This window comes from Liolophura sinensis, unplaced genomic scaffold, assembly GCF_032854445.1.
Source record: "Liolophura sinensis isolate JHLJ2023 unplaced genomic scaffold, CUHK_Ljap_v2 scaffold_15, whole genome shotgun sequence".
Lineage (NCBI taxonomy): Eukaryota > Metazoa > Mollusca > Polyplacophora > Chitonida > Chitonidae > Liolophura > Liolophura sinensis.
This window is the reverse complement of record NW_027017954.1, coordinates 219,417-245,352: the sequence shown is the minus strand read 5'-3', so window position 1 is coordinate 245,352 and position 25,936 is coordinate 219,417. Positions and strand designations below refer to the sequence as shown.

At 39.6% G+C, this 25,936-nt stretch overlaps 1 protein-coding gene across 1 annotated transcript in view; it reads right to left on the bottom strand.

The window, feature by feature from the left end:
* LOC135481298 (receptor-type tyrosine-protein phosphatase mu-like) overlaps positions 1–25,936 on the bottom strand; it is a 179,620-nt gene that overhangs the window by 64,734 nt on the left and 88,950 nt on the right. The window contains exons 13-19 of the mRNA XM_064761145.1: positions 25,519–25,654; positions 24,754–24,903; positions 24,264–24,363; positions 23,205–23,278; positions 20,741–20,875; positions 17,596–17,718; positions 15,030–15,178 (exon numbers count right to left, since the gene is read on the bottom strand). Coding sequence (XP_064617215.1) covers positions 15,030–15,178; positions 17,596–17,718; positions 20,741–20,875; positions 23,205–23,278; positions 24,264–24,363; positions 24,754–24,903; positions 25,519–25,654 — 867 coding nt within the window. The remainder of the gene's footprint in view (positions 1–15,029; positions 15,179–17,595; positions 17,719–20,740; positions 20,876–23,204; positions 23,279–24,263; positions 24,364–24,753; positions 24,904–25,518; positions 25,655–25,936) is intronic.

The following is a 25,936-nucleotide window of genomic DNA, read 5'->3' as shown; positions in this document are numbered from 1 at the left end:
GGTGGTATTCTCCTATAAGGCACATTTACCGGAATTTCATCGGTAGTGTGAATGCGGTGCTTTATAGTTTGCGTCATGCCTAGTCCTGGAGAAAACACATCCTTATAGTCTTCAAATAACTGGTATGCCTTACTGAGCTCTTCAGGCGTTCCATCAAAGTCAGACAGGTCTGGGGTAAGACCACTGGGACTGCAGTCAACAGCTGTCTCCACCACAATTTCATCAACACCGGCTGACAAGTTGACTACTTCTGCCACCTCACAGTCCTGTGTTCTACCCAACATTGTTCTAGGTGGTAACCAAATGTCCACATCAGTCACATTTAAGAGTTCAACATGTCCATTAGATAATGTAGGAGCTACCATTAACTTGCCTCCTGCAGGAGCTTGATTTAACGGTTCAATAAGAGTGAACTGTCTTGGCGGAACGCCATTACATTTAATCCGCGCGATAGAACATGCAGGGATTAATACTTCCTGATTATCTGGTGTTCGAACAATTTTAGATTTGTGCACTTTTGGCTGCTCAGCGGAGACTGACTGCACTGGAATATTCTGAAATGCAGGAACATGGCACAAAACATTCATACCAATTATGCCTGGTCTTTTAACATTAACAGAATCAGACCCAGGTTTATCTTTAAGTACCAGTACACCAACGTCATTTACAACTGTCTCACAAATTTTCACACTTGTGACCATATACCCTATATATGCAAGTCAATACCGTTTGCAGCTGTAAGCTTTAAATTTAACAAATGGTCAATGGGTTGGTTACTCAGATATTTGTCATAGAAACCTTCTGTTACTGTGGTTACTTGTGAACCCTGTGTCAACCAAACCAAGGACACGACGCTGTCCACCAATAACTGCATCAACTTCAGGACAGGTGCCTACTATGTGGCGTCATAAGCTTTGTGAACCAGGACAATGAATGCTGAGTTGCACCACTTTCAGGGTTACCATTACTTTTAGCTGCACGCCTTTCTAAATCACGCTTCCGTTTACGACAATCAGCCTTAAAGTGGACCTACTTTGTGACAGTAAAAACATGCATAATTCTGTATTACTAACAGCAGCATTCAATGGTTGATTAACATGGCCACTTGGTACCGTTTTGGGTTTGCGACTGAAACATATTAGCATGGATTTTCAACATTTGTTTGGTCAAATCAATTAACTCTCTTCCCCATGTGGGGGTTTCATCAACTTTTACCGAGTCCTGTTCAGCAGACACTTCCTTAATATGCACTTTACCAGTCTGTGATTCTTCACATTCCTCCAAAGCAAGTTGCCTCAGTTCCAAGAACCCAAGATGACGATTATCGCGTGTACGTCGCTTTAAGAATCTCTGAACGGCCTGGTTTCTGATACCCTCCACAAACTGTTCCTTAAGCCGTTCTTCACTTTCGGTTGAGTCAAGGTCCATTTTTTCCATCATTGACACAAGTGCATGAGAGTACTGAGTAATTGTCTCTGTTGCCAACTGAGTTCTGTTATAAAACTCCCTCATCTGCTGTGGCCTTGAAGCGCGGCGACCAAACACACTTTTAAGAATGTCAAACAAATCATATGGCGACTGGGGGTCTCTGTGACGAATTTCATCTTCAGCGGTTTCTTGAAGATAGTCTTTGAGAAACTGGACACCATCCTGGCCATCTAAATGTTGTGTTGACAGAGTTCGCTTCGCTCGCTCAATCCAGGAAGCAGGATCCTCTTTACCACTGTAAATTGGTAATTTAACGGTGGGGGCAGGACAAGTCTAGTTTCAGGCAATGCAGTCTGTGTAGCACCTGACTCTTTGACAGCAGCGGCCAAAGTCACACGCAATTGTTCCATCTCCCTGCGCAGTTCCCTGACCTCGTCTGTTTCCGTGTTGGCCATAGGGACAGTTCTGTCTTTCCCTCTACCCTGGTTTTCTCGTATCTCAGCTTTTGACTTACTGAACTTAACTTTGCCTTTGCTTGTTTTCTTTCTGCCTAATCCCACTTCTGACACCAGTGTGAGGTCGGCCATGTTTGTTGCAGAAAGAATTTCAACCAAAACGCCAAATTCCGCCACACAGTTGTAACAGTTTATTCGGTTCTGAGAAACACCGGTGAGAGGAAAAAAACCAGGGGAGGTCACCCTGACCTGAAACGACAATAACAATACATACTATAAACCTTCCATGTATTTACCATACATAACATAGGCTTACACCCAAATATCCTGTACCTATATACTGTCCTAGAATACACTTATACCATATATCAACACTAACTTAATAGTCATGTACCATGGTGAAGGGTTATTATGACCGCAACCACACGGGTAACTTGATAATGACTGTATATGCTATGGCCATGGACATATATAGACGTGTAACAATTACAGCACGAGTATTTAAACCTGTCAGTGCTATACATTGTTCCTGTATTGCCACTTAATTATAGACCGGTTCCCACTCAAACAAACTGATAGGCATCTTATATTTTTTTACAGTGAACAAAATATTTTCAGTGTACAGACACAGAATAAAGCTAGTAGCGAATGACTAGTTGTGTAATCACCACTCCATTAATTACCAAGAGTGAAACATTTAACTTCGTCGGACCTTTCATTTTGGATCTACATATAATACCCATATTTACTGAATGTAGGGCTCGTAACATGCATTTGTCTAAAACATCCGTATGCATCTAAGAATACAAAAAATATTCAAACACATTTCTGAAATGCTATTTAATCTCTCATAACTCTCTACTAATAACTAACAGTAAAAGCAAATACTCGCTTAGGCGTTTCTGTTTTTCACAAATACTAACTAGACAAAATATGTTGCGCCGTAAGAACCAAGGCGTTGTGTTACTGAGTGCTCAATTACCGTTACATAGCGACACTCGGCTACGTATAAACTTTTGGCATTTACAACTCGCACGTTCACAGTTACAGTCGAGCGATTGCACTCGAAACATCGTTAAAACATCCTTGCATAACTAAAACGGTCATACAAGTTTACTAAGCTTCTAAAATAATATACATTACAAAGAAAGTTCAATTTACCTGCTGGTCAGTGAATCGTCATGCCGATGACGGTGCAGGGATTGCTGGGTATACAATTCCTACCTCCTTTTACAGAAAACTTACCAAGGGGGAATTAATCATACGCTAGACCTGTTACATTAGCACAAAATATAAACCAGACAAACTGAAAATTATTACAGCAGCATGTTGCAATATTCTTATCTCTCATATCGATTTCCTCGCTTATTTCGTCACATTTTCCGAGTACATGTAAATGTGTTAGGATTTAAATTGCACATTATTCTGTATCCCACGACGATTACCACGTACATAAAATATTACAAGCATATCTAAATCCTATACCGTGGAATAAACATTCATGGTCCTATTTTAAGTTGGTATCACTTACGTGTACATCAGTACAATAACGACGATTACCACAGCGACCACCACAGCCACACAGCCTATAACCACTCCTGTGTAGTTATAGTTGACGGCTACAAACGGTAAAATACACATTTAAACAAAGCTGATATTGCTGATTTTATTGTCCTACATCGTAATTAGTTTTTTGGTGAGCAATGTATTATTTTGACGTTGAACATTTCAGCAGCACGGAAATGTCCATTTTGTGAACAAAATCGATACACAATGGCGATGTGGGACAATGCGTACACTTTGACATTGACAGGCATATGCTATTAAAGTGAGACGTGTGGGGGTATTCCCTAGTGCGGTGCAACTTTGGCGCAATATGTTAGAAATTTAAGGTGGGACTGACTTTGAGCTGCGTGGTGAGCAAGAAAATATGCAATGGATTGTTGTTATCCTGCCTTCCACATGCAGACAATTATCTGTTGCAGGACTAAAACCGAAACAGCCTATAAATGAAGCGTAATCGGCAGGAAATGCTGATCTTTGAGATATTAATAACATTAACATACTCTTGTGTGTATAATCACTAAGCCTTAGGAATTACCTTTCGACATAAAATTATTGGCGACGTTCTACTTTCAGTTGAAATGTCACAAAAAGAGTGTATTTATATTCATAGAAAATCTTTTCAATGTATTGGTCATCAGATGTTTCCCAAACTGACACTAAAAGAGAATTCATGTGAACTGATGCTTACGTGTACAAAATCTGCCTTTATGTCTATCTGTACAACCTCCAACACATGCCCCACTGCTGCCGTCACATCCGGTTGGACCATTAAGACAGTTCAGACTACAAGTAAGTTTGCAGTTTTGTCCCCATGTGCCAGGGGAACATGCTGTCAAAACAGAATAACACAACATTTTAGGAAAAGAACGTTCACAGACCTTACAAATATTAAACTGTCTGGCAGACCACGACAATTGTTTTTACTGATAATTAGGACAAACATAATCATAATAACCTGAAAGGCCAAACATAAGTAGTTATGTTCTCTCCTCTTATATTTTCGTCTGTCAAATGTGTTTATAATAATATTATTATATTATTAATAATATTAGGTCCATGTTGGAGGTTCTCTAGACAGAGTTGTCTTTTCTCAAGTGATAGGAATACAGGAGCCCTGCAAGTTTTTGTTTATATGCGTATATTACTTTTGTACGTGTACCAATACTGGAGATTTATTTATTTATTTATTTGATTGGTATTTTACACCGTAATCAACAATATTTCACTTATACGACGGCGGCCAGCATTATGGTGGGTGGCAACCGGGCAGAGCCCGGTGAAAACCCACGTCCATTCACAGGTTGCTGCCAGAGCTCGGAGAGTGAAGATGAGAAACAAATGGCTTTTTTCACTCTGAGATAAGCGATAGGTCTTACACAAGGAACACGAAGACGCTTGAATATGTTCAATACATATATTTGAATAAAATACATATGCAGCAATCGCGGGCCATGCCTAGAACGCATGCGCACCAAATAGCCACTAAGCGGTATAAGTTGCCTATTGAATTAACATGAGACGGACGCATCAACAGCTTATTTCATCTATACGTCTCATGGTAGTTCAAGTGCCGCGATTGCAATATTAGTATGATCTTGTATAAAGAAAATATTAAAAAATGAAATACATTCAGTACGTTTTAGTCCCATTTTGACATAAAGTTAGACTCGATGCTCTCATTTAAGTCCATGTTTACTATTCAAATCTTTCACATTTGAGACGTTATTGAGCTATTTGCTAGAAATCTGAAACATTTGCCACGGTGTGTTACAACAGTACAATAATAATACCCTATTATTGTGAAGGCCTTTGGCTACATTTAGATAGTTCCCTGATGGTTTGAAAATGAGAAAATATCAATCAAATCTCCAAAAGTCATAGCACAAATGGCTGGGAGCCAGATATAACCAGCTCCTCCCGTCGGGGAATTAGCCCTTCCCCAGAAAAAAACGGAGAGCTGTAGTTTTAGTTGGGATTACACGCGGTACACACTGCTGGTCTGTGATTATGTCAACAGCCTATCCCCACAGGGCTCACCAGGTACTTGGACCCTGCATACATTGTGTAAGGCATTAGTTCATTCATAAGTTGCTGCTTAACACCGTGCTCAAAAAGTTGTTTAGTATCGAAATTCGCGGATTTATTACATAGGGTTATATGTATAGGACATGCATTAAACCCTCTACTCATGACATGTAAGAGCTTGGTTTTACAATAATCACAAAGACTTTCTCAAAAACATACCCTGCAGCACTAGATATATGTACAATCACAGCACACATGAGCTCTGAGAACTCACATTTTTAACTCACATCCAGGAGTTTTTGTTTTGGCCTTATTTTCGTAATTATTCCTAATTCTCTAACACTTTGTTTTGTTTCTAGAGTAGTCATACTTTCAACAAAGCTTTCATCTCCCAAACGGTGGAGAAAAATGTCCCCTTCCCACTTTTTTTTTCATGCACACGCTTTTCTCTTTCCAAAATAAAGAATATTGGTAAACTTTTCAAGAAATTTATGGCTGTCAAGTATTGAACTCTCTGTCATGCGTGAATAAACTTTAACACTATCTGATTGCGTTGAAAATCAAAATAAAATATAAACAAGAAATAGTGAAATTAACATGTCTAGGTTAAACACGGCCATGGCTAATTGCCAGGTGATGTCATTACGATACATACATCCACCGCGGCTTTTTAAGTCTGGTTTGCAAATCTTCTGACAAAGGTCTGGGTTACTCCGGCTTCCTCCGCTCATATACGTGAGAAAATTCTTGAGCACGTTGCTAAAACATTGATCAGTGAAATCAATCCTTTGGTACAGGTAACAGATATAATGTACACTACGCCATAACTGCTCTAACATGCAGTAGACGTATCACAAGAATGGTGTTAAAGATTCTCTCTCTGTTTTGTCTGGACTTAATTAGCTTTGATTGATATTAATACAGCTGTTAATTAATAGCAATATGACAGAAACGTGTAAGTCTAGGACACATGTTGGTAAGACGGGGACCAAACATAAGTTCTGGGCCCAGTTGTTCAAAAGTATATAATAGCAGTTAAGCCCGGTGTTAACTTTAGTCAGGGTTACTGTGCATTTAGATTTGTATTGGGCCAAGATCAGTATTAACATTTATGCCTGGTTTAACTTTTACTGCACTTTTAAACAACCGGCCGCTGGATACACAGGTACGCAGAAGTGTGTATTATCACGACAGTAATGAGATACACTGATATTCCTTGTGTACATATGGCCAGTCACTCTCACAGAGGTGTTGGTATAATAAGACTCAACCGGAACTACTTGTACATCACTCCGCGCGCCATATAACGCACAGTCCATACTTACCCCACGTAAAGAATGAAGTGTAAACAATGAAGATCCATTTCGAAAAAAACAAAAACACCAGTCTCCTTAAGAATTTTTAAACAATAATACATATAAACGATAAATAAATCTGGTTACATGCAAGAAAGAAGCATGTAAAATATTTTTGACTCCCATTGACAGTTCAAACCAGAAAATCCCGGTGTGTATCTGGGATTACCAGGACAGTGCCCGGATGTAGTGTTACAGCTGTTTGGTCCACGTGCACACGATCCACAGGTCTCGTTACAGTCTGGGCCGTAAGTACCTGCTTCATAGGCTTGATGCAAACAGAAGGGAAAAAGAAACATTATTATAAGTTGTCTCCTGTGTCAATGAATAGGCGATCTGTTAACAAACAAAAAGTGACATTTATATGTTGTACTTTGACACAAGAGCATGTACAAGGCAAAAAAGATTTGGACTTCACCACTTGGTAAGTATACCCCTTGAGACATATTGGAGCGTAAAGCTGTAAACTCAACATCCAATCACTTAAAGGATGTGCTAACTGTCTCAGCCAAAAACCTAATGCATCTCCCAAATACATTTAGTCATGTGCTGTCTTTCACATTAATTAACGCATTTGGAGGTTCTGTATTTCAGGATAATGTATCCCTTTATATTGTACTAAATCCTACACACTTACCTGTCCTGCACCTGTTACACATGTAGCTAGTATCACATATTGGCTTGCCTCTCTCTTGTACTGAATCTTACATACCTGCCTATCCCTTACATGTTACCCATGCAGCTTCTTGTGTTTTATCTCTATTGTACAAATCCTACACACTTACATATCCTGTACATGCTACACACGCATCCAGCATCACATCTTGGATTCCTTTCTGTCATACTGAATTCTACGCACTTACCTGTCCAACACTTGTTGCGCATGAAGCCAGCATCGCATCTTGGGTTTCAGTCAGTTAGAGGACATCCCTAGTGACTTTATCCCGTTTGTCGGCCCAACAATAGCCTCAGCTCTTTTGACAATGTTCTTCCCATCGACCATCCACACATTCTGCGAAAGTCATAGAATGACGTGCAGGTGTTTTACCCAGACGGAAAAGTTTGAAATATTACAAAATAACAATGACTTATTGACGTTGAGACAAACCAAACCAAGCAGCGCTTGAAGAAAATTACTGTCCTGTAACAAAGTAATTGGATTTCAACATGCTACTTCACTTTTGTTGATATATTTAACATGTAAGAACATAACTATAATTATATAATTAAGACGTGCTGAATAGAGAGTAAAATCACAGCACCGACGACAGTGTGATAGTTGGCAAATGCTTACACGTAACTAATGAAAAACAGCGTCTTGTCAATTTGTCTCAGTCAGGGCTTTTATTCTGACTGTTCGTGTAAATGCATAAATAGTAGCAATTTAAACAGACCTTAGCACCATGGCTTAAGCAGAATTAGGTATAAAATGCAGTACGTATATATCTGTGGGATGTCTGTCTGTTACTATGTTTATTACTCAACATTATCGTTGGATCTAAAGAAAGGAACAGAAAGTCTTGACGAGAAATCTTATTCGGGCCTGTTTCTGTAGGAGGCTATCTGTACCGCTTTTCTCACTCCCTGATAGTGCCTTATAAGAGAAAAGGGCAAAAGCAATTATTCCAATATTGATAATATGAAATATCCGTATTTGGACCGTAGTATACCAAAGGGTCCTGCATTTATGGTGTATAGGCCCCTTACATACCTCCCAATGCAGAATTTGTTAGACACTGTGTAAAATGTGATGACTTCAATCTACGTCGCCAGTGTTTAATTAAAAACTAATGTGTCAAGGATACATAAAACGCCTTCATCCGTTTCGGGAGCGGTAGATGCAGAGTCAATTCTGGGTCGAGTCACACCTAAGACCATAAAAGAGGAGGTTGTACCTTCCTCGCTGGGCGTGCAGCATGTGCAACGACTGGTTCCCCCTATCAGTATAATGGCTTGGGCGGGGCGGCTTACTTGCTTTCGGTAAGGCGTCTCCTAGCTCTCACTCACTTACTCACTCACTCAAACACAATCACTCTAAGTCTATAAAGTTTTGTGATATTTGCAACACTCTTGTTGGCAAATATGGACACAGCGTTCAGGGTCTCTGGGAATATCAGCCCTAGTTGTATCGAAGTCCGCTTATGGCCCGAGGCCAGGGGTGTATAAGTACCGAACTGGGGACTGTATAAAGCTTCAGGATTGTAACATGAACAAGATGATTTTATGAACAGTTGCAATCTAAGCGTAACTTAATGACCCAGGAACCTTTCATCAATGTGGTCGCTGCTATTTCAAGTCCAGCTCATGTTTGCTCCCTCTACGAACGTACGTGGGATGGTCTGCCAGCAACCTGCGGACTGCCGTGGGTTTTGACGTGCTCCGAGCGGTTTCCTCCCACCATAATGATATTCGCCGTAGTATCAATAAATATTTTTGAGTGAGGCGTAAACACAAATTTATGGGTAGAAGAGCTGACTGCATGGCCTGAACCACAGCTCTCTGCCATGTAAGCACCTGACACACCTTTCGACTTACAGCCGTTTGCCGAACCAGCCAAACCTTGGGTGGTGACTTCATCTCGTTAGTCATTGCTGAGATATTGAACAGATTAAAAGGCCCAGTCTATGGGCAATGTATAAAAATATACTAAATATCTAAGCCGTATAAGTCAGTTTCCGTCTTCGAAAGGCATCAGATCCTATTTTTATAATAACCACTGGTCGGGAACCAGCAACAGAATAACGGAATCTCCCGCGATTTTAACCCAAATTGACAGGTCGTAACTTGCCGTTGGTCGTCAAGTTAGGCCGTACCCATTACATCTTCCCCTGTTACAGAATGGTACTGTTTTTTTTCATTGCACATTTTAGAGAATGGTGTTACGGTACATCTAATATAAAGTGTCTTTCGCACGGTGATCCAGCACTATAAATATATCGACACTGGAGGCGACCAGTTACAAGGAGACACCGTCGTATTATGAACGACATGGTGTTGAGCGAACAAATAGGATAAATCCTAAGAAACAACGGGATCCACTCATGTTTGTGTTCAAGCCTTCCACAAATTGAAGTTTATCTTTGTTTAACAATTATGATTCACAGCGTTTTTTGCTGTTTCGATATCAAAGATTTCACATTCAATAATAAGAAATGTAATTATTATATTGTAACCTCCACAACACTCAAATAACGATAATTGCTTTTATGTCACTAGAATCAACACATCACTAAACAATGAAGAATAATATCTTTATTGCGAATACTGAGTAGCCATAGGCGACTAAAAGATGGAATATCAGACACCATACGTACAGTTACATGTACAGACTGATAAATAGTTAAAAATAGGGATCAAATTTGGATCAATCAAAACGGCTAACAAAGTTAAGGAAACAAATTGTAAATAGGAGAGGAAATGTGCATATACCACCGGCAGGCCAGTTTTTATTGTGTCAATAAACAGCCCAATTTCAGCAGTATTTGTTAGATTTGTTCTTAAAATGTAAATATCAAAAAATATATCACAAGGTAAATTTAGAGATTAACAACTATCTCTTACATGAAAAAATAAACCTTTATAATAGCTAAAAACAAATATACTGTTTCTTTAAAGGAAAAGACCCATAAAAATCGAAGTGGGCATAGCTAAATAGTCCATTTAAATCTATGCATCAGTAAACTTTCATTTAATTTTTCTTAGATTTTTGTGAAGAGAGTCAAAGGCGTTCAAGCGTTTGAATTCAAAGATGGGCTTTATGGACAATACTATCAGAGTTTAGGAACTCTGACGTCACAGGAAGTTCTTCCAACTCTAATCATGACACTGAGTGTTGTAACAACTTTTTACCCGTGAGTAACAGGTTGCTAAAATAATGTTCTCAAAAATTCCTTCCTTCTAGTGTGCATCAGGAAAAAAGGTGATGTGACGTCAGAGTTCCTAGATACCGTCAGTATGGCTCATAGAAAGCCCACCATAAAATTTTAATGTTTGAATGTCTTTTAACACTTTTCAAAAAATCTAAGAAAAAATAAATGAAAGCAGTTTTACCCCAAATTTTCAGTTGTCTATATGATGAAACTTGCTTCATATTTTAGCTTCCTTTAAACAACTGTTAAATAACTAAAATATATACTAAATGAAACACAGATATCAGTAACAACCCACTCAGTTTAAGGCTAGAAAGTACATTTATATTAAGAGCAGCGTAACTACAAGTAACTTGTTCTATACACATGGCTTTATAGCAATACAAAACATTACCAACATGGCGTAAAATATTACATCACAATATAAACAAAATGGCATAAAAATTAGGTTCAGCAAGACTTCAAGAACGAAAGTTTTACACCTATAACAACACATTCATTAAGACCTGAAAAGGCACCTTTACAGCAATAACAAATACAGTCAACATGACCTAAATCCTGCACAGCAATAACAAAGCAATAACCATACCCAAAATCCTGCACCTTGACAGCAATAACAAAACATTATCAATATGACCTAAATCCCGCACCTGTATAGCAATAACAAAGCAATAACCATGGTCACAAACCGTATTGTATCTATACAACAATAAAGATGACCACAAAACTGTGCCTTGTATTCCAATAACAATAGAACAGCATAGCCTAAAACCGTGTCTGCGACCTACGTCGCTGAGTTGGTTAGCGCGCTAGCGCAGCGCAATAACCAATTGGCCTCTCACCAATGCGGTCGCTGTGAGTTCAAGTCCAGCTCATGCTGGCTTCCTCTCAGGCCGTACGTGGGAAGGTCCTGACAGCAACCTGCGGATGGTTGTGTGTTTCCCCCGGGCTCTGCCCGGTTTCTTCCCACCATAATGAGGCCGCTGTTGCATAAGTGAAATATTCTTGAGAACGGCGTAAAAACACCAATCAAATAAATAAATAGATAAAACCGTGTCTTTTCTCCAATACCAACGGATCCAACAGAACCTATAACCATGTTTTTACCGCAATAACAGCAGACACAACATGCTCTATACGATGTGATATTACAACAATAAAAAAAATCGGCAGGACCAAAACAACCTCACCTTTATATCAATAACATCTCATCCAGCATGACTAACCCCAGTGGCTTTACATTTCGCAAAACCTTTCCTTGTTATAAAAAGTTGACCACTCCAGTTGTAATAATATAAAATCGTCACACAACACACTGTATCTAAGAAATGTCAAAGATATGCTAAATATCCAAAATGCTAGGAGTCTTTCAAACGAATGCCCCATTTGTTTAAAACAGCTCTAAACATCGTACGAGGAAGATTCCATACTTCTTACAGGTAAATAAGTGTTTACTATGCTGTATATTTCAATGGATTGACTAGGTTTGTTCTCGTAAATATTTATTTATGTATTTGCTTGGCGTTTTACGCCGTACTCAACATTTAACTTACACGACATTAGACAGTTTTATGATGGGAAGAAACAGGGCAGAGCCCCGCAGGAAACCCATAGGCATTCGCAGGTTGTTATATGACCTTCCCGCGTTAAGTTCTTGCAAATAAATTTAAGTATCAAAAATATATTTCAATGTGAATAAAGCAATTACGATGCACATGTTTGGAGAAGTAAACGTTTATAATAGGTATGTGAGAATATGGCTGGTGCATAAAAGCACAAGTCTACCAATGGCAACAAATTGAACTTAAAGGTCGAGAAAGCAAAAAATACATCAACTTCAGATGAAAGAATGCGGAAAGTTAGTTAGTTGAAAATGTGGAAAAATTTTTCTTTTAATAGAGAATACCAAAAGGTGGTCCCACATACCCAGCATACAAAAAAAAATTGTATTACCCTTTCCTCCTGCAAAAGAAAAATAAGAAAAATATTAAAGACCATATTTGCAGAAAACTTTTAACGCTCTTCATCTAATTTTGACATCATTGTTATGTTTTCTTCTCCTTTAAACCTAATCAATACATTTACGGTAATGACGGCATAACTGATTTGTTATAGAATCAGAGTTTCAAATCAATAAAACATTCAAAATCGCACATTTATGACAAAAACAAAAATAACCAAAACCCGAAAATTTTGTAGCAATATAAGCATAAATAATGACCTATAAGCCGTAAATTTACACCAATAACATAGCTATTATCATGACTTTATCAACAGCACAATCATCACGGCCTAAAAACGTAAATTTACACCAATCACCGCACTATTATCATGATCTGAAAAGGAAAACTTACACCAATCAAAAACACTATGATCATGACCTAAAAGGCGTATTACTAAATCAATAAAACAATCACCATGATCTAAAAAGCCTAAATATACACCAAACATAGCACTATCATCATGACCTAGAAACCGCATTATTAAATCAAAAACTTAATCATCTAATTGACCGTTACAGGAACAAAGCATATTTACAGCAATAAGCACACAATAGTCATGATTTGAACGCATTTTCACAACAGTTACAACCCTTTTCGTCCTAAACCCCTACAAAGTGAGCAGCAAGCCCAACACAACACAGTTTTAATCAACACCAACAGAATCAACAGTGACAAACCATTGACATAAAAGCTCATCAGTTATGGCATAAAGTTACACAAATATACAGCACTGAGGCCACAGCATGTTTGGCGAATGGAAATAAGAAACAGTTTTGATTAATCCACTCATAGCGTAGAAACTATTAGTGGAATCTTTGCTGAACTTATTTTACATCGCCTCCGAAACTGTTGTCATTGGTCTGAAATTAGCGTAGGTTTGGAAGTTGTCCAGATATCCCATAACGACCTGGTGGACGAAGTTAAGCTGACCCTAAAAAAAGGGTAAAGGATGAAAAAGACATATGGTAAATGGTAAGCAATCTGACCATAAATGGGGTAGATGAGGGGGAAAAAAGACAGATGGCAAATGGTAAGCAAGATGACCCTAAAATAGGGTAAAGTCTAAAGAAAACAGATGGTAAATGACAAGCATAAGGTTTGAAGCACATGAGTTTCTTATTTTTTGACATTCAAATTCTAAATGCATCTACGCCATATACATTATGAAGACATTAATCAGTCGACGTATGATGCTTGTCTTTCTCCAGAAGTCTCTGAGCATTGAAATAGACTCATACGCGTAAGGCCATAATTATATTTGTGTTTTTTTATTTGACAATTAGAAGTACTGTGGTTCATTTAGAGGTCCACGTTTAGCAATGGTACCAGCATTAGTACATCATTAAAAGGAAGACTATCACTCATATGCTTCATACGAAAATGACACTGATATAGTTATCTGTTTAATAATGTTATAAGTAATCATACCACATCTGTTATAATCTCCGGTCTGTTGTTCCTCATCTGCTTGACAGTCTGTAGGATATTGACGTTCTGGTCAACCTTCAGTCTTTCTAGCACAGTCCAAACCACACAGAACAACCACTCTTTGTCACGCCATCCCTGGGTACAATCGGGGCATATATTATTTTAATCATACACGTAAGCCTGTATTTCTTCATCATCAATCTTAAAGCAAGTAATGCGCACTCACCACATGATCGTATAATTTATATCATACATATGACATTAATTTACGGCTAATTTCTCATCTTTTCGTTAGGTTTGTTGGCTTACATACAAGTAGGGTGGCCTTTCACAGCTGAGTTTATCAGTTTTGTCTAATTTGTTTCTGTATCTGCGCTGATTCGCTTTTAGAAATATGCTACACTCTTTGTTCTTAACGATCATTTTGTAATAGTAAAATCTATGAATCAAACAGGCCACCCTTTAAGGACAAAGTTTACATTCCCAATCAAACCAATATCAAATGTGAGATAAACATAATTTAAGACCTTATGATTACATAGGTAACCAGGACAGCCGTATGCAGACGGCCCATGGCTCAGAGCATAAACTACTTCTGTCTACATACGGTTATGTTGTTTATATAAGCTTATTTCCCAAAATCTGATTTTGGCTTTGTTACATTTTATATGGAGACCTCGTTTTCAACAAATACTAAGCATTATTTACATTTTAATACTATATGGGCAAAAATCCTGAGGTGTCTTTGCCTTATAAAATACAAAAACCCGCTATATTTCTCTGGAGTGAGAATGCATAATTTTGCATGTTATAGAAGAGAATGTACAATGGCAGCGGGCAGCTGTCTACCATAGAAGAGCTCTATTGACAAACACCATATACGAGTAATGCTTAGCTAACCTGCAATGAACCAGTACAGGTCCGTCGCCAGCCTTATCTCGCCACATGTCAACACTCTGCAGTACAGTCAAAAGCGTTGGTATAGTCTCCAGTGTTGGTTCACTCGTGAAAAATGGGCAGCGGAATTGTTTGATGGGCTGAGGTGCTTTCTGGAAATATTCATCAAATTTGATCATAAATAAAATTTACAGTATTCATCAGGATAATGTAGAACGCTCAGGAAGACTCTGCATTTAAGGTGTGTAAAATACACACTTTCTCTCTTGTGATGTACAACGCAGGTTTCTTTATGCTGTGAATGCAGGGAGAAGTCAGTAATGGTCTCCTCCCACTATCCTATGCTCACTGCTTCAGTCATGCCAGTCACCTGTAATTTGTCGTGCATACCACTTATATAGGTACAAGTCATTTTACTTTTTGCCCTTTTGAATAGTGTTTTCATGTCTGTGTGAATAGTTTGTCATTTGAATAACTTGCCGTGAATAACTTGCCGTGTGAAATGTATTATATTACCTAACTTGTTTGTTTTGCAACAAACATAGCTTAGATTTATTACCATTTATATGACTTCCTTTCCCTCCGAGAGTCTCACGGAAGATCAGCCTGGGCTGAGTCTCTCTCCGTGTCTTATGCATTATTTTTATTATAAACATAATAACATAAATTACAATGAATTATAGACTCAGTTATTCCTGTACTAACATGACACCACTGATCGGATTTATATCTGTACCATTCTTTATCGTGGGTATCCCCTGGGCTTTGTCCGTTTTCCTACCACCATAATGCTGGCCGGCGTCATATAAGTGAAATATTCTTGAGTACGACGTAAAACACCAATCAAATAAATAAACAAATGAAGAATGACATTTCGGGAAAATCCCTGTCGGTGAATGAGGTTGAATCCACATCTGGCGTGATCTAGCGCTAGGTTCTTGTGTTTTGAGTGGCCTCTTTGCTAGTGAAATTCCTTTCGTCTTTCCATGATCGTTGGAAACTGCTGACTGCTTTTCTTTGCATGATTGCGTCCTATTTTGGTATATTATATATACTTTCATAGTTCTGTGGTGGTTTGTGTTTGTGTCCTTTTGGGAATGAGCCATGCGATTATTGACCCTGATCGTCCATTTCGTCCAACGTCCAACAGCTGCTACACTATAGGCTAATAATCGTAGTTTCGCTATATACTGGACACGAAGAGATATGCTTCAGATTTTACGCGTATTTTTAAAAAACAAGGACAAAAAAGCGCTCGACAAAGAAAAGAATCGATTTTGAATTTAACCACAACGTTGCTGTTTCAAAACATTAGAATTCTTTTTTGTATAGGGTTATAACATCCCACTGGTTTATAGGTTGTGGTGATTGGTCATGTTTTATATGTGTTGTTATGAACTAATTTTCTTGGTTACATTATGAGACATTCTTATGAAGGGTTCACTTTTTATTCTGATGTGATCAGTCCATAATGTCTTGCCCAAATTTGCCCTGTGACCGAAAGTAAAAATCGACAAAATTTTTGCATGGGGATTATCAATTCTATTCTTTATTTTCAGCTGCAACGCGCATTTGTGTTGGTGAAGTGTGTTCAAGCTGTTGTTGGAGTTAGTATTCTTCCTGTTCTTGGGCGAGTTATGTTTATGCGTCGCAGCTTGTGACAAGACATGGGGCATTCTTCTTTCTTTAAATAAAGGTGTTATTACAGTTAGATGTGCACCGCCAGCCCTTTTGTTTTGTTTGATTTATTTATTTGCTTGGCGTTTTGCGCCGTACGCAAGAATATTTCACAATACGATGGTGGGAGGAAACCGGACAGAAGCCAGACAGAAGCCGAGGAAAACCCACGAACAACCGCTGACTGTTGGCAGACCTTCCCAGGTACCTCCAGATATGAAGCCAGGATGTTCTGGACTTGAACTCACAGCGACTGAATTGGAGAGAGGCTTCTGGATCAATGCGCCGTGCTGGTGCGATAACTACCACGGCCACAAAGGCCCCGTTTTGTTTCTTGTTCTTTTGCTTCTTAAAAATGTCGCACGCGTATAAACTGATTTCTTCAAACTTTTGCACAGGACAGTACGTACGTGAAGATCGTACACTTAGTTCAACGGAGACGTTCAGTTCGGGCTTGAACACTAGCGCTAAAAGCGCAACCGAGATATATATTGACTATCGACAACCGATAAACTGGCATAGTAGAAGATCTGGATCTTTGGATCTTTCCATTACTATTGAAAACCGTTGTATGCTTCTCTTTTCATGAACCCGCCCAAATGTCGGACTTAGTACATGGACAAAGACCTTTGTAGATTGTGTTGAGGGTTCTTTTGGAATTGGTTTTAAGGTTGTTGACCCGGAACCACCATTTTATTTGGAAGGGGGGGGGGGGGGGGTGATGTTGGAATATCAGTTCGATGCCCAGATCCAGAATATGAACTTTCAGTCATGCAAAATAGCAACTAATACATCACAAAGATAACAGACATTTTTCTTTTCATCTCTGAATTAAAGTTCTCAGAAAAAATTGCATTTGTTTGACATACTGAACAGTATAGAAGGGCTTTACCTTGTCTTTGTGGCTCAGTTCGTAAGTCCAAGTGGAGAATTCCGCTCTCTGGACAACATCTGTCACCTCCATCTCGAACGGTTTAAACGTTTCCTTCCTATCTGTCCAATACACCCCAACATTCTGTGTGCAAGAAAATAAAGTATAATAAATTTATGTATTGTATACTTGACTTTTTATTGCATGATGTAATCTGCAGATTATTTCTGGCCACGGCATCATTAGGCGATCCTAGATTTAAGTCAAATGTTCAAATCACTTTAAAATTTTTATTTCCAACGTACCAAGGACAAACTATTGCTTGACAACGTAAATTATGGGTAAGTTATTGTAAAAGAAATAACAGCTAAAATAATGCAAAGGAACATATCAAATTTAATTAGTTAAATTTTGAATTAAGTCTAAGATCGCTTCGTGATCCTGGGGCCAGGAGTTTTACACCAATATACACTTGTATCAGGGGACAGGTTTTATGGGTGGAAGAAACCTGGGTACCCGTAGTGAGTACTTTCTCACTCGCGCATAAAATATGAAGTACAGAGACAGTGTTACGTGTGCCGAATTTGGGAAAGCCAACTGATCTCGAACTAATTCCAAATAGCGCTTATTGCCATAATGGAACTTGAAAGATTGGAGGATAAGCAATCTGAAATGTCCTGATGTTAGGGTTCAGTTGAGTGAACCCCTCGGGTTTTCGACAGACTGAACTGTTATTGAATGTATAATAAAGCAAATAACAATTTGCCGCGCGCACTTTTTCGCTGCCTTGTAATTCTCGATAGTCACACACTCAGAATATTCTCAGCATTTTATGCAGCACTTTGTGGTCAATGTGACAGACTACCTATATGTATGCACCTGATCCCCTCTGTTGGGGTCTATCGCCTGGACAACTTTCATTGTGACAAATTACCTCCTTGTCTCTTGTTTTGTGGGCTTTCAATGATGTGCACAACTTTCATTATGACACATTACGTACCTTATTCCCTGCTTTGGGTTTTCCATTATCTGCACAAATTTCAATGTGACACATTAACTACTTATCTTCTGTTTTGGGGCCTTCCATAATGTGCACAACTTTCAATGTGACACATTACGTACCTTATTCCCTGTGTTGGGTTTTCCATTATCTGCACAACTTTCAATGTGACACATTACCTACTTATCTTCTGTTTTGGGGGCCTTCCATAATGTGCACAACTTTCAATGTGACACATTACCTACTTATTTTCTGTTTTGGGGGCCTTCCATAATGTGCACAACTTTCAATGTGACACATTACCTACTTATTTTCTGTTTTTGGGGCCTTCCATAATGTGCACAACTTTCAATGTGACACATTACCTATTTGTCGTCTATTTTGGGGGCCTTCCATAACGTGCACAACTTTCAATGTGACACATTTCTTACTTACCTCCTGTTTAGAGTGAGTGGGTGAGTGAGTGAGTGAGTGCAAAGGGGTTTAACGTCGTACTTAACAGTCATTTTTTCAGTCATATGATGACGAAGGAGTCCTTAGAGTGCATGTACGTGTAATGTGCCTCCTTGTTGAAGGACGGTTTTCCACCGCTCCTTTATCTGGTGCAGTTTCAGTGAGACGACTTCAGTCGTGCGTATGTCGACCTTGCGACTGGGAGCAACTCGGTTTTTGGCAACTGGAAGCAACTAGGAGAAGTTGGCAGCAACTGGGGGCATACGATCGATCTACGCGCGTTTGCGATCACCGACAACTGCTGACTCTGCAGCTGCTCAGAACTGAACAAGTTCGACTTTTCCGCGAGTCGAATCATCCAGTTGTACCAAGTTCCGTCGATCTACACGTGCTTGTGTCCACTTGGTAACAGTTGCTCCCAGGAATGCACGTGTTGCACTATGGAAATGGCGATTATAAAGCGGACCGATGAGCTGGAAAATAAGCTTATCGATATTTGCAATCTTAGACTGTGCTTGTACGACACCTCTTCCAAGGTACAAAGCTTATGATGTACATGGGGAGTGTAGAAAAGTTGGAATAAATGGACAAGAGAATTTTCCAAGAAACCTTAAATTTCCACAGCAAAGACAACTGAAAGGTATATTATATATTGTATATAATATATTATACATCCACGCACCGTGTACACGGCCTCCTACATCATTAACGCTGCTATAAGTATTTGCTCACAGGTGCCTCCAGTCGCGGTCGATCCACGCGCAACGAAACTGAATCTGATGAGACCCCGCCAGTCGCTCACGATCTTAAGGTTTTGTCAAACTTTTCGACATAACCGCTACGCGCCCTGCTTTACCGATGGCAAGTCAGCTGCCAAACCCGAGCCATTATACTGCTGTGGTGTGAGTGGATCCAGGATTTACCCTGGATCTACCGCACCGAAGCGGATCCCTTGATTAGAGCGTCTTCCATTATCTACACAACTTCCAATCTGACACATTCTTTACATTATTCCCTGTTACATTATTGGGATTTCCCAGTATTTGCACCTCTTTCAGTGTGACACATTACCTACCTTATAACCCTGTTTTCCGTTATGTGCACAAGTGGTCACTGTAAAAGACCACTTATCTTATCCTGCAATGTGCACAAGGGGTCAATGTGGTAAACTACGTATCTAATCCTCTGTTTTTGGGGACTTCCATTATTTTCACAAGTGGTCAATTTGACAGACTACCTACCTTATCTCTTGTTTTGGGGGTCTTCCGTTATGTGCACAAGTAGTCAGTGTGACAGACTATTGATTTTAACATGTTATGTGCACAAGTGGACACTTTGACAGGGTACCTATCTTATTCCCTGTTTTGGGAGCCATTCATTTTCTGCACAAGTAGTCAATGTGATAGACTACCCAACTTATCCCCTGTTTTGGGCGTCTTCCGTTATGTGCACAAGTATTCAACGTGACAGACTACTTATCTTAAACTGTTATGTGCACAAGTCGTCAATGAGACAAACTACGTACCTAATGCTCTGTTGTGGGGGACTTCCATGGTGTGCATAAGTTCAATTTGACAAACTACCTACTTTATCCCCTGCTATGGGGTATTCCATTTTCTGCACAACTGGTCAATGTGAGAAACCACATACCTTAAACCCTGTTATGGGGTATTCCATTTTCTGTACAACTGGTCAATTTGACACACTACCTACCTTATCCCCTGTTTTCACGCGGTCCAACATGATGATGGTACTGACTTTGTGATCATAGACCAGACGCCAGAAATCCACGACCGTGTTGGGTAGAGGAGTCTGAGTTAGGATAAAACCCCTCTTCTGTTTGTATCCCTACAAGTAAAAAACGGTATTTTCATTGAACCAAAAATACACAAACATCTGTAATTTTCCAAGGGTAAATTCATACACGTCATACGCCATTCAGGTTCCTACTGTTTACAACAGAGAGTCCAGGGAAAACACTGAAGGCAGAGGTAATTTCGTGAGTTTCAAATAAGTGGAACTTGAACACGTTTCCAGGCAGCCACATCAATAGTTCTGCCAGCAACTAACAGATGGTGAGTGGGTGAGTGAGTGCTTGGGGTTTAACATCATACTCAACAATTTTTCAGTCATATGACGACAAAGGAATCCTTAGGGTGCATGTACGTGTAATGTGCCTCCTTGTAGCAGGACGGATTTACACCGCTCTTTTATTTAATGCTGCTTCACTGAGACGACTTACCGAAGGCAAGTAAGCCGCCCCGCCCACGTCATTATACTGATACGGGTCAACCACTCGTTGCACTATCCCCTTCATGCTGAACGCCAAGCAAGGAAGTTACAACTTCCTCTTTTAAAGTCTTAGGTGTGACTCGATCAAGGACTGATCCTGGATCTACCGGTCCCGAAGCGGCCGCTCTACCAACTGTGTTATCCGGGCCGGTTTACAGATGGTCATGGGTTTCTCTCGGGCCCTGCCCGGTTTTCTCCCACCATAATGCTGGTCGCTGTCGTATAAGTGAAATATTTTTGAGAACGGCGTAAAACACCAATCAAATAAATAAATAAATCAATCACTACGTAAGGACCTTTGGAAGTTATCACGAACCTATCTTAAACTCAAGTCAAAAATTTAATCATTAAGTCTGGTGCGTTCCTTTCCATTATATTTGCCGAAATTTATTGCACAATAACTGATAGAGAATCAACGTTGTCAAGCAATATTTGGATCTTCTTACATTACAAATAGCAATACTGAAGTCATTTGAAATCTTGACTTAAGTCTAGGATCGCTTAATGATCCCTGGGCCAGATCTTGGTGTGATTGTTGCCGACTTCACATACATCAACGAGGCTGCTAATTAAAAATTGCATGAAACAGATTTAAGCATCAAATTATCAATGGAAACGGGATATGTCCCGAGCGCTGAAGATGTTTTCTTATCATTCACTAGGATATGTGATATTCTATGACAGTTATATATAATATATTTGAGGTAGGTTGTATTTGTGAAATAGAGTATAGTGTCGTGGAGGCAAGGGAATAAATCCTAGGTTCATGTGACCGATGGAATCACTCCTTTACCTAGGACTTGATATACATTCTACAAAAATGTGGATGTGGGTCAACTCCATGCCCCCGCAACTGTAGGAGCCTGGGCAATAAATGGCCTAACAGTCGATAAAATTATTTATTTATTTGATTGTTGTTTTACACCGTACTCAAGAATATTTCACTTACACGACGTCAGTCAGCATTATGGTGGGAGGAAACCGGGCACTGCCCGGGGGAAACCCACGAACATCTGCAAGTTGCTGGAAGAGCTTCCCACGTACGGCTGGAGAGGAAGCCGGCATGGGCTGGACTAGAACTCACAACGACCGTATTGGTGAGAGGCTAATGGGCCATTACGCTGCGCTAGGGCGCTAACGAAGTGAGCCACGGAGGCAGTCACTGGATGAAAAACACTTGTGTCCCAACAGTATCTTGCACATATCTATAATTGGCAAGTTCATCGGCCACTGTCAAAGGTTGGTGGTTTACCACGGACACTCCAATGAATATGACGTCATATAACGACAAAGTACATGCATACGTTGTAAATAATTAATCAGTTTGAAAAAATTAAGACCAATGATAATGGCATTTCAGCTATTCTGTCATAAGAAGGAATCATAATTATATGTGGTGTTATTCTTTACCACAGGAGCGGTAGTTCCAGGGGCAATCCTGAGTCGAATCACACCTAAGACCTTAAAGGAGGAAGTTGTAACTTCCTTGCTTGGCGTTCAGCATGAAGGGGACAATGCAACAACTTGTTGACCCGAATCAGTATGATGGCTCGGGCGGGGCTGTTTACTTGCCTTCGGTAAGGCGCCTCAGTAAAGCAGCACTAGATAAAAGAGCGGTGGAAATCCGTCCTGCACCAAGGGGGCACATTACATGCACTCGAAGGAATCCTTTGTCTTCATATGACTGAAAAATTGATAAGTACGACGTTAAACCCCAAGCACTCACTCAGCACTCTTTACCACGCCTAGAGAGGATTAATAAAACTGTGTTAGTTTTAACTTAGTGTACCGTATTAATATCTAGGTAAAGTACCTTGCAGTTAATACTACCTCTCCACTTTCGAACATACAAACCACACTGTAGGGTCACGTCTGAGATCCTTACCGGAAGATACACAGCATTGATGTAGTCGTTACAGTCGGACACTGGCGTGGACAGGTATGGCCTGCAGCTATCAACTGAAACACAACAATCACAGGTTTACTCCAACGAAGATGCTGTGCTGCAACAACGTGTTATTTGCAACACATATTACGCCGTTTACAGCTTTCCTTCACGTACCTGACTGTTCATGAGGCTTAGACTTCATAAATTCCAAAGACAGAACCACGAACAACGTGGGGAGAATGTTGTAACACTCTGAATACAAGGAAAGAAAAACAGCCCTTAATCGCACTAACTGACGAAAAAGAATGATGTGAAATGGGAAGTTACAGGGGCTTGATGCTAACCAGGTAAGTGTTTGAGCTCTTTACCGGGGAACGCCGACCCTGCTCTCGATCACATTTAAGGCGAGCCATCTTTCTGGATGCTCACTGTAAATGTATATAAATTTGGGGCATTTCCGCTAATCAAAAATCAAGTGTAGAGTCTGTGGACTGATAGGAAGGTTGCATACCAACCATTTGTCATTGTGCCTTGAGTACTGCTGATTGTCATCTGGATGTCAGTGTTATCTTTCACTCTAGGAATTCTCGAGAATCAGTGGATCTACCTCTATATGCTGAGACTTCCTATTGAGATTGTGTGTGTTTGGAAAGGTGTTGTGTCTGCTCTAATCTCCAAAGGAATCTATATTTTGTTGTTACCTACATTGTTTTATATGCTGTAAAAATGTTTTACTATTTAGTCTAAGATTAGACTATTTTATTATATGTATTTAATTTATTTAAAACTGTTCGGTTATTACTGTCTGAGAGTTGAACAAATCATTACTTTGCAGATTGACCTCTCTGATAACGATACCTTAACAGGTTACGCTGCTGAACAGCGAGATGAGCTATGAGTTTTCACATACTTTACAAGGATGTTTAGAGGGCACATGGAAACGGTGTCTAACACATTATTAAATCAGAAGTTGATATCGACATACAAACCCTGTTAGGTGTGTTGGGAGTGTACCTCAACTGTCGACGAAATAAGGCTTTGTCACAAAAGACTTACGGGCTAAAAATTTGGAGTATCTGTTCTTGGAAATGTTGTCCGGATGTCTGGCGGATTCCACTTGCATCTTGTTCGCGGGTTGTGAGAGTTCCCGGAGGACCTAAAACGGACGGCGATAACTTCCATTTTAAAATGTTCTGTTTTATTTGAACACTTTGTAAAGAGGTGTCGGACAGAACAATCTCATCACAGACCCACAGTAGCCATGAATAGACTAGCTGTGTAATGTACCACGTAATTCCCAATATTTGTATATTTGCTTGACCACACTTTTACGCCATATTCACGAATATTTCACTTTATATACCACGGTGGCTTAATTTTTTTATGTATTTATTTGTTTGCTGTTTTACGCCGTACTGAAGAATATTTCACTTATACGATGGTGGCCAGCATTATGGTGGGAGCGGTGGCATAAATGACAGTAAATTTAGAATTCTAGTAGCCTCAACAGTTTGCAAATATTTCTTATTCTATTTTCGCAACAGACCTCAAACTGTGCGACCATCTTGGACTGTCCGGTCTCGGGGTCGACAGTGCAAAGGTCAGAGTACACGGTGGTAAAGTTCACAGATGGAATTGAACTGTCGCTGAATTCCAAGGCTTCTCCCAGGGCTGCGTGTAGAAACTCGTACTGTTCCTGGTTAACATGAGGGCAATTTTTTTTATACTTTAGCAGAACTTTCCTGCAATGCATAATGTTAAATCATCTTTCGGAATACACCCGTCAGATCAAAATTCATGTAACCACATGTTATATCTTATGAGTACTTGTCATTCCGTTTTATTCCATCACACATTTGGCACAATGAGACGATCACGCATTGTTTTTATTTTCTATCTCATCATTCAATAAAAGTAATGTTTGCAGGTAAATACCGTTTCGATGACATATGCACAATGCTTGTTTCAACTTTAACAAGTGATGTGAAGAAAAGTATTATCATGATAACAGATAATGTGCAAGGTAGAAAAAGTTTGACCTAAGTGCGATCAGATATTGCCTTCAGAAAACAGTCCCGTGGTGTGGGAGCATACCCTAACTCAGGTAAATTGACAAAAGTCACATGTCACCGGATACGTCTGATCATTTGGCAGCTACATGCATCACACTGTCGTCGCTGCTCTGTTTTTTCTCTCTATGCTGTATGTCTTAATTATATTACACAATTACGTTTCCTGTGGTATATCAGTACACTCAGAGGAGATTGGAATTTCCAAACCAGATCTGCAGTCTTTCTATGACTAATTGTACCTGTGTCTGCACCATGTTGACCCGCTGCTGTCTCAGAATCATCACACAGGCCGGCACATTCACCACATTCTCTTCTTTAGCCTGATTGATCAGGTAATCCAGAGCTATGAACGTTCCCGTGCGTCCAATCCCAGCACTGTTCCAAGACACGCATGCGTACAACAGGTAGAATCAAATCATTAGGCAAAAAGTACTCCACAATAGATATCCCAACTCTTGACAAGATCGCTTCTTTAATAACGGGCATGCGCACTTTGAAGGTTTACCTTGAAAAAGATTTAAAGACTTGGCTGTGCCTTTTGAGAGACAATGTCGCCGGTAACTACCACAATTCAAGAAAAGGACTGACACCGTTGAAGTCATGTCATGCCGTACTATATTTTACAACCACATGGACATAGGTTTTAAACGAAGTCTG